Here is a 15049-nt window from a genome sequence, read left to right on the forward strand (position 1 = left end):
TGGAATGTTAAATAGCATTTAATAACATGGTTGATTTTGAATACCTTGTTAGTTTGAAATGCCTCCATTTAGAATGTTCTTTGGGCTACATTTTGACAGTGCCAAAATTCAGTTAGAAATTGACCATATTACTGCTAATGATGGGCAATGTCTCCCCAAAAGACTTCTGAAATGCAACAATGCGGCTTCAACGAGATCATGAATTGATACACAATTATGTTACTTGATCCATTTTGACATTTGCACTATTATATTGAATGGTAGCCCACAATCTTGAACATCCTCTGCTTTTTCAGTCTTTTTTTTCTGAACTGGAGACATACATCCATATAACATTATGCACTTATAGACTGTCATTCAGAGCAGGGAAGCCCAGAAAACAGATATGGCTGTCTGCCAGGACTTGTAGGCTTGGCTCTCTTTGGACTTTGAGTCCTTGGTCACTTCAGGTCGTTCTTGTCCAGGCATGTCAACGGCACTATCCTCTGACCATCCTCCATTGTAGTGGAGCTCTGGGCTCTCACGCTCGGCACAGCTTCAGAGGAAAGTTCTCAGTGATCAGATGTTCGTCATGGAGGACAATCACCACATTCACCTCAAACTCTACAGAGGAACAAAGAATCGCATCTGTCAGCCATCGGTAAACCACAAACTGTTGCACTATTCGACTTGTATTTATTACAGGTGAACTCACCGACTTTAAAGTTGATGGTCTCAAGGGTAGGGCAGGTAAAGAGCCTGGGGAAGACCATGTAGATGGGGATGGGGAGGCTGTGGCAGACATCTCCCTCTGCTATCTGGATGTTCTGGATCTCTGTGGCATCTCTGGCATAGCCCTCAGCACAGCCTGGCGAAGATGGAAAAACACACCATTAACTTCTATAGGAGTGGGTAGGGCCCTGTTTCGACACTAATCTGGATTGGTGAAAGCAAAGTAATTGGAATCTTACTTTCATTCAATCACATACAGTTCCGATGAACAATACCCTCGAAGGAAGCATTGTTACAGTATTCTACCAGGGCCTGCCCTCTAAATATACCGAACAAAAATATAAAACGCAACATGTAAAGTGTAGGTTCCATGTTTCATGAGCTGAAATAAAAAAAATCCCAGAAATGTTCCATACGCACAGCTGATGAAACTGTGGGTTTGCACAACCAAATAATTTCTGCACAAACTGTCAAAAAATGTTTCAGGGAAGCACATCTGCGTGCTTGTCACCCTTACCATGGTCTTGACCTGACTGCAGTGGGCAAATGCTCACTTTCATTGGCCCCTGGCACGCTGGAGAAGTGTGCTCTTCACGGATGAATCCCGGTTTCAGCTGTACTGGGAAAATGGCAGATGTGTGGTGTGGGCGAGCGGTTTGCAGAGTGCCCCATGGTAAAGCGGGGGGTTTATGGTATGGGCAGGCATACGCTCCGGACAATGCCCACAAATGTATTTTATCAACGGCAATTTGAACGCACAGAGATACCATGACGAGATCCTTAGGCCCATTGTCGTGCTACTCATCCACCACCACCTCATGTTTCAGCATGATAATGCACGGGCCATGTTGCAAGGATCTGTACACAATTCCTGGAAGCAGAAAATGTCCCTGTTCTTCCATGGCCTGCATACTCACCAGACATGTCACCCATTGAGCACGTTTGGGATGCTCTGAATCGACGTGCATGTTCCAGTTCCCGCCATTATCCAGCAACTTCGCGCAGCCATCGAAGAGTAGTGGGACAACATTCCACAGGCCAAAATTAACAGCCTGATCATCTCTATGCGAAGGAGCTGTGTCGCGCTGCATGAGGCAAATGGTGGTCACACCAGATACTGACTTGTTTTCTGATTCACGCCCATACTTTTCTTTTAAAGGTATGTGACCAATAGATGTATATCTGTAGATTAGGGCCTAATTAATTTATTTCAATTGTATGATATCCTTATATGAACTGCAACTTAGTAAAATATTTAATTGCTGCATGTTGCGTTTATATTTTTGTTCAGTGTAGATGGGCTACAGTAAGTAACGCCAGACTCACCGCAGGTCTCTACGCGGACCAGCTGTAGCTCGATGCTCTTGATGGCCACATCAGAGCTCTCCACCACCAGTTCTCCAGTCAGGGGCTTAGTGATCACACAGTTGGTGGCATCCAGGTGGCCCCGGATCAGGAACTTGGGCAGCAAACTCCTCTGAGGGAGATTGTGAGTAATACAAAGATGGGATGATGTTAACGGTCTGAACATTCCCGCTACGGTGTCTGCTGGTTTCCCTCAAATAATTTTGATCAATGATGGAGTAGACCGATTAAGACCCAGGAAACCAACACCTAGAATGCCAAAATGTACACTATACAGTTGAAGTCATACGTTTACATACACTTAGGTTAGAGTCATTAAAACTATTTTTCCAACCACTCCACAAATTTCTTGTTAACAAACTATAGTTTTGGCAAGTCGGTCAGGACATTACTTTGTGCATGACAAGTAATTTTTTCAAAAATTGTTTACAGAGATTCTCACTTAAAATTCACTGTATCACAATTCCAGTGAGTTAGAAGCTTACATACACTAAGTTGACTGTGCCTTGAAGCAGCTTAGAACATTCTAGAAAATCATGTCATGGCTTGAGAAGCTTCTGATAGGCTAATTGACATAATTGACATAAACGCACGTAGGGACAAAGATCATACTTCTTGGAGAAATGTCCTCTGGTCTGATGAAACAAAAATAGATCTGTTTGGCCATAATGACCATCGTCATGTTTGGAGGAAAAAGGGGGATGCTGGCAAGCCGAAGAACACCATCCCAAACGTGAAGCACGGGGGTGGCAGCATCATGTTGTGGGGGTGCTTTGCTGTAGGAGGGACTGGTGCACTTCATAAAAAAGATGGCGTCATGAGGCAGGACAATTATGTGGATATATTGAAGAAACATCTCACGACATCAGTCAAGAAGTTAAAGCTTGGTCGCAAATGGGTCTTCCAAATGGACAATGACCCCAAGCATACTTCCAAAGTTGTGGAAAAATGGCTTAAGGACAACAAAGTCATGGTATTGGAGTGGCCATCACAAAGTCCTGACCTCAGTCCTATAGACAATTTGTGGGCAGAACTGAAAAAGAGTGTGCGAGCAAGGAGGCCTACAAACCTGACTCAGTTAAACCAGCTCTGTCAGGAGTAATGGGCCAAAATTCACCCAACTTATTGTGGGAAGCTTGTGGAAGGCTACCCGAAACATTTGACTCAAGTTAAACAATTTAAAGGCAATGCTACCCAATACTAATTGAGTGTATGTAAACTTTTGACTCACTGGGAATGTAATGAAAGAAATAAAAGCTGAAATAAATTATTTTCTCTTCTATTATTCTGACATTTCACATTCTTAAAATAAAGTGATCCCAACTGACCTAAGACAGGGCATTTTTACTAGGACTAAAGGTCAGGAATTGTGAAAAAACTGAGTTTAAATGTATTTGGCCAAGGTGTATGTAAACTTCCGACTTCAACTGTATATATACACAAAAGTATGTGGACGCCCCTTCAAATTAGTGGATTCAGTTATTTCAGCCATACCTGTTGCTGACAGGTGTATAAAATCGAGCACACAGCCATGCAATCTCCACAGACAAACATTAGCAGTAGAATGGCCTTACTGAAGAGCTCAGTGACTTTCAACATGGCACCTTCATAGGATGCCATCTTTCCAACAAGTCAGTTCGTCAAATTTCTGCCCTGCTAGACCTGCCCTGGTCAACTGTAAGTGTTGTTTTTGTGACGTGGAAATGTCTAGCAGCAACAACGGCTCAGCCGTGAAGTGGTAGGCCACAAGCTCACAGAACGGGACTGCTGAGTACTGAAGCATGTCAAAATATGTCCTTGGTTGCAACACTCACTACTAGCGTGTTCCAAACTTCCTCTGGAAGCAACGTCAGCACAATAACTGTTTGTAGGCAGCTTCATGAAATGGGTTTCCATGGCCAAGCAGCCGCACACAAGCCTAAGATCATCATGCACAATGCCAAGTGTCAGCTGGAGTGATGTAAAGCTCTCTTCCATTGGCAGTAGAAGCGCATTCTCTGGAGTGATGAATCACGCATTCCCATCTGGCAGTCCAACAGACGAATCTGGGTTCGGCAGATGCCACGAGAACGCTACCTGCCCGAATGCATAATGCCAACTGTAAAGTTTGGTGGAGGAGGAATAATGGTCTGGGGCTGTTTTCAGGCTAGGCCCCTTAATTCCAGTGAAGGGAAATCGTAACTCAACAGCAAACAATGACATTCTAGAGGATTCTGTGCTTCCAACTTTCTGGCAACAGTTTGGGGAAGGCCCTTTCCTGTATCAGCATGACAATGCCCCCATGAACAAAGCAAGGTTCATACAGAAATGGTTTGTTGAGATCAGTGTGGAAGAACTTGACTGGCCTGCACAGAGACCTGAACTCAACCCCATCGAACACCTTTGGGATGAATTGGAATTGTGAGCCAGGCCTAACCGGCCAACATCAGTGCCGGCCTCACCAATGCTCGTGGCTGAATGGAAGCAAGTCCCCGCAGCAATGTTCCAACATCGAGTGGAAAACCTTCCCAGAAGAGTGGAGGCTGTTATAGCAGCAAAGGGGACCAACTCCATTTTAATGCCCATGATTTTGGAATGAGATGGTCGACAAGTAGGTGTCCACATACTTTTGGTCATGTAGTGTAGATTAAATGTAATTTAACATTTTGTAGGTGTTTGGTCATATTCCCAACAGGTCTGCTGTACCTCGCGGACATTCTGCAGGGTCTCTGGCGTGATGGTGAAGTCTACCGGGGTGGGTTGCAGCTTGGCTTTCTGTGGCTGAGAGAAGAGAAAATGGACAGTCTAACCATGAGCAAATGGTCTGCATGGCTCCAGAGAAGGAACAGTCCCCTAGTAATCATGTATGATGTCATTGTGTAACTATAGATTACAACATCACTTCACTTGTAACTTCATCTATATTGAAGAAAATTATGAGAAACTACAGGCCTGTTTCTTACTGTAGCTACATGAAACTTAAAATCAAGCAACGTCAGATCATGTTATGGTGGTGTTTTTGTATGGTATTCTCAGAAGAGATTAGATATTGGTCTGAGTCAGGATGATGGTTGATCTCACCAGACAGTGCACCATGAATTCACAGGTCTTGCTCAGGTCTTTGGCCAACAAGGAGCGCTTCATGTCACAACGGAGGGTGTACTGAGAAAATAAACACCATACAAATGATTAACATTAGTAACAAGGCTTTTGTGGATACAAATCATTTTTCCACACATGATATTGTCAGGAGAAACAGGCATATATGATTGTTAAAAGCCTGCCTTAAAATAAAGCTGGATACCTTTTCCAGTGGTATAATTGAGACTGATAAGTCACCCCCCCATGAGGTTCCTCATCAGTACTATCTGAAGTTTAGGTCTAATATTAGATGCAGTACAGAGCCTCCCCTCGGTCCTTCGAATGCCTCGCTTATTCTGGAAAGCAATACAAATACCTAATCTACTAGATCGTACTGTTTCAGAAGACATAGCTTTTCAAGGGTAAACATTCTTATTGGACAAAAACAAAGCCTATTAGAGAATTTTTCTCCAAAGGTTTAATGCTCAAGCGTTACACTATTGAAATGTTGGTCTACACCTCATTGATTTTGCAGACAACAGAACACATCTAGATCCTTTCTGAAGCTTGACTGATTCAGGGGACAAAAAAAACTCCAGTTTGAGAGTAAAAATGCCTCAGCAACTACAGAATGCCTTATTTTTACTCCAGCAAAATGTAAGATTGCTGGAACTTGACCTTTTCAGCATCTGCTAATAACATTATTTCATTGCTTAGGCCTATACATCTGCAGTGACGAAAACATGATTTTTTAAGCAAACATTTAGTCTTCCTTGTATTTTTTTGTTGCAGTTTCCTTGAGACAACAAACGACTGGAACACAGGGAATGTCAATCTGTGCCTCTCTGTCTCTACAATTACACCTCATTAGCGTCAGAGAGGTTTACAATCACAGTTGTTTTTGTATTTCTCCAGATGACATGACAATAAAAGGGATCTTGTAAATTGTCATTAGAAATAGCATGGGCACTGCGTCAGCTGAAGCAGGTCTGACCCAAAGATGGCAGACAAAATGCATACACAATCAATTCTGGACACTGAAATATCTGCTTTGGGAGGTATAGTATGGTTCTCTGGCTGGTCCTTGTCTGACATGGAGAAGAATCTAGGTCGTAGTCTGAAAACACAGAAGACAGCCATTTGCAAAGTGCAGGGCAGGCCCCAGCTCTGTGGTCATTACCTGAATGTTGACGAAAACGCCATGGTAGGTCTCATACAGCACTTTGTTGCCCTTTGTGTGCAGGGGGAACTCAAAGGGAATCTCTGTCTTGCCTCCAGGCACCTTGCCTTGCTTTACCACTTCAATGTTGCTTGTGATAAGTTGAATGGGCTGTTACAGAAAGAGGGGAGAGATCAATCTGTGACATCAGAGCCATTGATATACAGAATTAGGTAAGGTATCTATGCTCCATGTTGGCACTAAACAGTCCATGACAACAACAACATAATCTAATCATGTGAAAGAGGCAGTTCAATGTGTGGTGATCCTTGGGCTTGGGAATACCGTTGGACTCTCACCTTAACAGAGTTGTAGAAGGCCTCAAAGACTCCCACACTCTTGGAGCTAAGCTGTAGGTTGACAATTCCCTCCATGGTGAGAGTGATGCCCTGGTGCTGGACCGCCTCCTTACTAACTATCGCCACAACACCGGCAAGGACCTCCTGACATAATAAACCAGAAATTATATTACAAATATGAAATGCAAAAAGTATCACACTCTTGGTGTTTAGGATGTTCATAAAGCGGTACTATGACCAGAGGGTTTGGTGAAAAGATACACATAACTGACAAAATAAAGGAAACACCAGCAAAGTGTCTTAAGCCGCCAGAACCACTTCAGTGCAAGTTGGCATTTTTTTTTACAAGTGTCTGGAACTCTATTGGAGGGATGCGATACCATTCTTCCACAAGACATTCCATCAATTGGTGTTTTGTTGATGGTGGTGGAAAACACTGTCTCTGGCTTCGCTCCAGAATCTCCCATAAGTGTTCAATTGGGTTGAGATCTGACGACTGACACACGATGATGAGATGTTAATTGCGTAATTAACTTAGGTACCACAACTGTTTGGAAGCACCTGCTTTCAATATACTTTCTTTCCCTCTTTTACTCAAGTGTTTCCTTTATTTTGGCAGTTACTTGTATGTCATCATGCGCGACATGCAACTTTTCAGGGAAGTTAGGAACCAATATACACAGGCAGTTAGGAAAGCAAAGGCTAGCTTTTTCAAACAGAAATTTGCATCCTTTTGCACAAAATCCCAAAAGTTCTGGGACAGTGTAAAGTCCATGGAGAATAAGAGCACCTCCTCCCAGCTGCCCACTGCACCGAGGCTAGAAAACACTGTCACCACCGATAAATCTACGATAATTGAGAATTTCAATAAGCATTTTTCTACAGCTGGCCATGCTTTCCACCTGGCTACCCCTACCCCGGTCAACAGCTCTGCACCCCCTACAGCAACTTGCCCAAGCCTCCCCATTTCTCCTTCACCCAAATCCAGAGCTGATGTTCTGAAAGAGCTGCAAAATCTGGACCCCTACAAATAAGCTGGACAATCTGGACCCTCTCTTTCTAAAAAAATGATCCGGCACAATTGTTGCAACCCCTATTACTAGCCTGTTCAACCTCTCTTTCGTATCGTCTGAGATTCCCAAAGATTGGAAAGCTGCCACGATCATCCCCCTGTTCAAAGGGGGAGACACTCTAGACCCAAACTGTTACAGACCTATATCTATTCTACACTGCCTTTCTAAGGTATTTGAAAGCCAAGTTAACAGATCACCACCATTTCGAATCCCACCATACCTTCTCGCTATGCAATCTGGTTTCCGAGCTGGTCGTGGGTGCACCTCAGCTACGCTCAAGGTCCTTAATGATATCATAACCGTCATTGATAAAAGACAATACTGTGCAGCCGTATTCATCGACCTGGCCAAGGCTTTCGACTCTGTCAATCACCACATTCTTATCGGCAGACTCAACAGCCTTGGTTTCTCAAATGACTGCCTTGCCTGGTTCACCAACTACTTCTCAGACAGAGTTCAGTGTGTCAAATCGGAGGGCCTGTTGTCCGGACATCTGGCAGTCTCTATTGGGGTGCCACAGGGTTCAATTCTCGGGCCAGGGCGCTGAAATGTTGCGCGATTTTTAACAAAAAGCTGCGAAAATTCGCAGCTTCCCTAACAGGTTTTAAACACAAGTAAAACTAAATGCATTATCTTCAACCGATCGCTGCCCGCACCTGCCCGTCCTCCCTTGTCTTACCTCATTTGCACACACTGCATATAGACTTTTTTCTACTGTATTGACTGTATGTTTGTTTATTCCATGTGTAACTCTGTGTTGTTGTGTGTCAATCTGCTGTGCTTTATCTTGGCCAGGTCGCAGTTGTAAATGAGAACTTGTTCTCAACTAGCCTACCTGGTTAAATAAAGGTGAAATAAATAAAAAATAAAGACTGTAAACTCTCCTTCCAGACACATATTAAGCACCTCCAATCCAAAATTAAATCTAGAATCGGCTTCCTATTTCACAATCTTTAATTAAATCTAGAATAAGCTTCCTATTTCATGCTGCCAAACATACTTTCGTAAAACTGACTACTCTACCGATCCTTGACTTCGGCGATGATATTTACAAAATAGCCTCCAATAGTCTACTCAGAAAATTGGAGGCAGTCTATCACAGTGCCATCTGTTTCGTCACCAAAGCCCCATATACTACCCACCACTGCGATCTGTATGCTGTGTTGGCTGGCATCGCTTCATATTCGTCGCCAAACCCACTGGCTCCAGGTCATCGATAAGTATTTGCTAGATAAAGCCCCTCCTTATCTCAGCTCACTGGTACCATAGCAGCACCCACCCGTAGCATGCACTCCAGCAGGTATATTTCACTGGTCACCCCCAAAGCCAATTCCTCCTTTGGCCGCCTTTCATTCCAGTTCACTGCTGCCATTGACTGGAATGAATTGCAAAACTCACTGAAGCTGGAGACTCATTTCTCCCTCACTAACTTTAAGCATCAGCTGTCAGAGCAGCTTACAGATCATTGCACCTGTACATAGCCCATCTGTAAGTAGCCCATCCAATTACCTCATCCCCATATTGTTATTTTCTAGCTCCTTTGCACCCCATTATCTCTACTTGCACATTCATCTTCTGCACATCTATCACTTGTGTTTATTTGCTAAATTGTAATTATTTCACCACTACGGCCTATTTATTGCCTTACCTTCCTAATCTTACTTCATTTGTTCACACTCTATATAGACTTTTCTATTGTGTTATTGACTGTACATTCGTTTATTCCATGTGTAACTCTGTTATTGTTTGTGTCACACAGCTTTGCTTTATCTTGGCCAGGTCGCTGTTGTAAATGAGAACTTGTTCTCAACTGGCCTACCCGGTTAAATAAAAGGTAAAATAAATTTTTAAAAACTCATGTTCGACAACGCAGGACATTCACTAGAGGGCAGTAGAAACCTTATACATTGAATAAATTTATAACTCCTGATCAGTCAAAATAATCATTATAATCTCTTCACCACAAACACATAAAAGGTTGCTCTGTAGTAAGCAAAACAATTGTCATGCACACGACTTGCCAAGTTGCCAGAGCAATTTAACTCAAGGTTAATCTAGCCACTGTATGGTGAAGTTAATGATACAATTGGAGTAAAACAATGGTCAACACGAGCTAGTAACGGAACACGTAGAGGGTAGAAGAGGTTAAAATACGGGTGGTTAAGTACTTATTGAACACTTCACCGTATCACCTGTCACTGATGCACTTGTTCAAGCTATACCATTTGGAATGACTTCTGCTGAGTACGTGAGCTGCTTTATACCCAAACAAGCGTGACACAATGTCATCGCTTCTTACAGTTTGGTAGCATCGAAAGTTATACTGTATATCTTACTATGTACATTTCAGGCAAATTGACCCTTACCCCCTCATGATATACTTTATTTGCTCTTTTCAGTCTGATGTCCAAACTAGCACTCATTTTCGACGATTTGGCGGATATCGATCAAAATGTAAAGCAAAGACAATCCACCTTTCTCCTCTTCAGCTGCGATATTTCCTCATACAGGTCATGTGATAAATTGTAGATATGTCATGTGACCAATATGCCGACCCGCTATGTCCGCCCCCCAAATTAAGAGAATTTGGCGAGTTCATATGCTAGTCCGAACTAGGAAACTCGGAAATGTCTGACTTGCTGATTCGTTGAACGCGTCACGTGTGCGTCACGTGTATAACTATAACCAGTTAGCAAGTCGGAAATGTCCAAGTTTCCTTCTTCCGACTGGTACGTCAACGCGTCAAGAGTCAGAGCCAGCAGTCTAATCGCGTTATTTTTACCCTATCAACCCTCGCGCTGAATCTTAGGTAGCTGCCTGGCTGGAGTGACTCATAATGGGCGTGTCGAGAGAAGTGGGAGGATGGGGAGAAATGGGACAATCAAGATCAGTGACAGTTGGGTGGAAAGAGAGGAAATGGCTACTGTGCTTGAATCTGAAAGTGAGGCAAGTAAAGTGTGTGACAATTAATGGAAAATAGTGGAATCAAAGAATGGAACAAAACGAGCAAAAGTTGCAGTAGAAGACAAGGACCTGTCCAATAATGCTTTTCTTATTGGACTGTGTTTTTTTGGACAAGGAGATTTATTTGGAAAATTCATTTGTAATATCGAGGACTGTGAAGAAAGCAGTGGATTGAATCAAGGTGACTAGAAGCAGCCTTGTTTTGGTTAATTGTGTTAATGGAGAACAGAAGAAGCATGCACTAGACCTGGCAAAATTGTCCACATCAGAAGTAACATATTGCTCTTCGGAGCAGGGCACCTGCCAAATGAGTTATAGCTGGAGTCTCGTTGGATATAGATGACAAGTACCATAGTCACAAAATTACAGGAGTGGTCTGTGCACATTGCCTGACCCGTATGATAAATGGAAGGAAGGAGAAAAGCCTATCGATATTGTTGTTTGAGGAGACTCTACCTTAATATGTGAAGCTTGGATATGTGAGAGCATTTGTGTACTAACCATTACAGTGTGGGAATTGTAAAGGATATGGTCATGTGTCAAAAGAAATTCAGGCGGGAGAAGTATAATATTGAAGAATCTGTCATTCTGTCCGGACTTCGTTGAGTGCCCTATTAGGGTGAAGGAGGTAGAGGTGTCAAGGTTCAGGGCTGTGCAGCAGATCACCTATGTGGAGACGGTGAAGAGAGTTGAAGTGGCAAGAGGCAATAGTGTTGAAGATATGGCAGTGGATGCATTGCAACCAGTTCCTAATGTTTTAAGTCAATCGAGTGATCTGGATACACTCATTGTGAAGAAAGTGGATTTTGTGGCATTTATAGCCACAGTGATTAATTGTACAGCACAAGGGTCTAAGAAGCTGGAGATCACTATATTTGCAGCCGAGAAGTTTTTGGGGCTCCATGAAGCACTGCAAGGACTATTGTCGCTAGGAAATGTCCCGCCCTCACAGGAGTCTTTTGAGCCTGTGAATGGACCTGATTAGAATGTATGAATTAATTTTTACAGAAAAGCAGGTTGATTTTGTTTAGTTAATACATTTTTTTTTATAGTTTTATGATATTTGATTGATTTGACCCACATTATTTCGTTTTTTGGGATTCTTATTATTCACCTGTACAGTTGGTGGTGAAATGCACATGAAATTGTTGCGAACTCCATTTATACCATAGAAGAAGAAGCATTGACAATTGGGATAATTTGTTGCCAATCAATGCAATTTTTGGGGCTGCTCTGGCCGTTGTGTTTCAAACTTTCAGTGCGTGTTCTTTGGCAGAGATGACGGTAGGTCAAGTGTGCAAAGCTGTCATTGAGGCAAAGGGTGGCTACTTTGAAGAATCTCAAATGTAAAATATATTTTGATTTGTTTAACACTTTTTTCCATATAGTTCTGATGTCTGCACTATTATTCTATAGAAAACTAAATAAAAACCCTGGAATGAGTAGGTGTTTCCAAACTTTTGACTGGTACTGTATGTATGTACAGTGGGGCAAAAAAGTATTTAGTCAGCTACCAATTGTGCAAGTTCTCCCACTTAAAAAGATGAGAGAGGCCTGTAATTTTCATCATATGTACACTTCAACTATGACAGACAAAATTAGAAAAGTAAATCCAGAAAATCACATTGTGGGATTTTAATGAATTTATTTGCAAATTATGGTGGGAAATAAGTATTTGGTCAATAACAAACGTTTATCTCAATACTTTGTTATATACCCTTTGTTGGCAATGACAGAGGTCAAACGTTTTCTGGAAGTCTTCACAAGGTTTTCACACACTGTTGCTGGTATTTTGGCCCATTCCTCCATGATGATCTCCTCTAGAGCAGTGATGTTTTGGGGCTGTTGCTGGGCAACACAGACTTTCAACTCCCTCCAAAGATTTTCTATGGGGTTGAGATCTGGAGACTGGCTAGGCCACTCCAGGACCTTGAAATTCTTCTTACGAAGCCACTCCTTCGTTGCCCGGGTGGTGTGTTTGGGATCATTGTCATGCTGAAAGACCCAGCCACGTTTCATCTTCAATGCCCTTGCTGATGGAAGGAGGTTTTCACTCAAAATCTCACCCATTCATTCTTTCCTTTATACAGATCAGTAGTCCTGGTCCCTTTGCAGAAAAACAGCCCCAAAGCATAATGTTTCCACCCCCATGCTTCGCAGTAGGTATGGTGTTCTTTGGATGCAACTCAGCATTCTTTGTCCTCCAAACACGACGAGTTTTTACCAAAAAGTTATATTTTGGTTTGATCTGACCATATGACATTCTCCCAATCTTCTTCTGGATCATCCAAATGCTCTCTAGCAAACTTCAGACGGGCCTGGACATGTACTGGCTTAAGCAGGGGGACACATCTGGCACTGCAGGATTTGAGTCCCTGGTGGCGTCGTGTGTTACTGATGGTAGGCTTTGTTACTTTGGTCCCAGCTCTCTGCAGGTTGAGATTCACTAGGTCCCCCGGTGTGGTTCTGGGATTTTTGCTCACCGTTCTTGTGATCATTTTGACCCCACGGGGTGAGATCTTGCGTGGAGCCCCATTTCCTAATAATTGCTCCCACAGTTGATTTCTTCAAACCAAGCTGCTTACCTATTGCAGATGCAGTCTTCCCAGCCTGGTGCAGGTCTACAATTTTGTTTCTGGTGTCCTTTGACAGCTCTTTGGTCTTGGCCATAGTGGAGTTTGGAGTGTGACTGTTTGAGGTTGTGGACAGGTGTCTTTTATACTGATAACAAGTTCAAACAGGTGCCATTAATACAGGTAACGAGTGGAGGACAGAGGAGCCTCTTAATCGGCACCACTACAGGCTGCTTCCAACTTCCAGGCAGTTTCCCTTCCTTTCACACTTTATTGTAAAGGCCCCATTGCAGTGACACTGAGATGAGCCATCGTGATGTAACACATCTGATCCTTCCCAGGAGATGTTATCCCAGCTTTAGCTAATGCATCCCCCACCATCTCTCTGATCCAGGAACCCTGGATGTTCTCCTCTGACCCAATCTCTCCCACGCTGCCCCTCTTCTGTCAGATTATAATCAGCTGTGCACCTTCATGCCTGGGCTAACATCGCTGCCTTCTCAGTAGTCAGATCTCCCCACTTTTCAGCACAGGGAGATCCCAATCTCTTCTGACCCCACACATCCTCTTAATAATCCCCCATACCACAGGAGTGATCCTGCCTATGTTTCCACAGAACCGGTGCCAATACTCCCTCTTAGCTGTCCTAATGATCCTCCTTAATACTGCTTGTGCTTGTTTATTCTGAATCAGGTGCTGGTAATTATGGGACCTTTTCAACATTCTGAAAGTCCTGTTCCTACATGTCACAGCTTCTCTACACTCCTCAGTCCACTCTTTCTCCTCCCTGTGCCCTTAGGAATCACTTGCCTTGTGGCCCCTAATATTGCTTCTCTTACTCCATTCACTGTTTCTATAACTGATTTGATATCAGCCTTAGGTAGCTCCTGTTCACTCAACTCCTGAAACTGAACCTACTCTACCCGGCTCAAATATCCATCTCAATCCATTTCCAACTGATTCTTAAACCCTCAATCCTACAGTACACATATGATAGTGATCACTACCCCCTGTAGTTGGGAGGTTTGAGGAATCTACATCTGCCTGCCATTGATCTTGATATCAAAGTTAGATCCAGAGCAGATTCATTCCCAATTACGGGGTCATTCCTGGCCATCCAGTAGCTCATCCTGTCCATTTACATCAGTCCGTAACCCTCCCCAGAGCGTACTATGAGCATTGAAATCCCCACACCATCTTACTTATCATATCTTATGTTGACGTTCTACATTTCCAAGGGCCATCAACTCTAGTCTCTTACATAGGTTGTAAAAGTTAACTATTACTATATTCCCCCCTCCCAACACACGTCTACCACTACATACTGTTCAACTCCCTCTCCTACACACCTATATGGGATCGTCCGCTTTATTAAATGTAGCACACCCTCCTCCTGCCACCCTCTCTACAGACTGCAACATAAATTTGTAATACCAAATCTAGAGTAGGTTTAAGCCATGTCTCCTGGAGACATATCACATCAGGTTTGGCTGGTAACTCCTCAAGAAACTATTTTTTTGTTTTGTTTTTACTCTTTTTATTGGTATTTTTTTCAGTTACAGTAAACAATGCTTGAAATACAGTACATTGCACATGTGATTTTTATACATTCGATATACCATGGGAACATGCTTTTTTTTAACTAGATAGGAATGTAAATGTAAAATACTTAAGTAATACTTTCATAACAAAACATACATTAGAAACAACAAAGTAGCCATGTTTTTTTGTGCAGTCTTCAAAACGAATAGAAATATATAATAAGACAGGATAATATTAAACACA

At 42.7% G+C, this 15049-nt stretch overlaps 1 protein-coding gene across 2 annotated transcripts; it reads right to left on the reverse strand.

The window, feature by feature from the left end:
• On the reverse strand, positions 1-10306 carry vps26c (VPS26 endosomal protein sorting factor C). Of its 2 annotated transcripts, none has more exons than XM_029627536.2 (8): positions 10202-10306; positions 6655-6798; positions 6317-6466; positions 5137-5217; positions 4762-4836; positions 2038-2188; positions 695-847; positions 1-603 (listed from the first exon to the last, which is right to left on the reverse strand). In XM_029627536.2, the coding sequence occupies exons 2-8, from the start codon at positions 6727-6729 to the stop codon at positions 521-523; spliced, it is 768 nt and encodes a 255-aa protein (XP_029483396.1). In that variant the 5' UTR covers positions 6730-6798; positions 10202-10306; the 3' UTR covers positions 1-520. The 2 variants fall into 2 exon arrangements, with proteins under 2 accessions (XP_029483396.1, XP_029483394.1); XM_029627534.2 differs by having other exon boundaries at positions 10094-10306.
• Between the last annotated feature and the right edge of the window lie 4743 nt (positions 10307-15049).

This window comes from Oncorhynchus nerka, linkage group LG22, assembly GCF_034236695.1.
Source record: "Oncorhynchus nerka isolate Pitt River linkage group LG22, Oner_Uvic_2.0, whole genome shotgun sequence".
Lineage (NCBI taxonomy): Eukaryota > Metazoa > Chordata > Actinopteri > Salmoniformes > Salmonidae > Oncorhynchus > Oncorhynchus nerka.

Coding starts and splice junctions, on each gene's coding strand:
- vps26c (XM_029627534.2), bottom strand. CDS start 10,150: ATGAGTGCTAGTTTGGACATCAGACTGAAAAGAGCAAATAAAGTATAT. Junction 2,189..4,761: donor CCCTGCAGAATGTCCGCGAG/GTACAGCAGACC, acceptor AATCTCCCTCAG/AGGAGTTTGCTGCCCAAGTT. Junction 848..2,037: donor GGTCCGCGTAGAGACCTGCG/GTGAGTCTGGCG, acceptor CATCTTCGCCAG/GCTGTGCTGAGGGCTATGCC.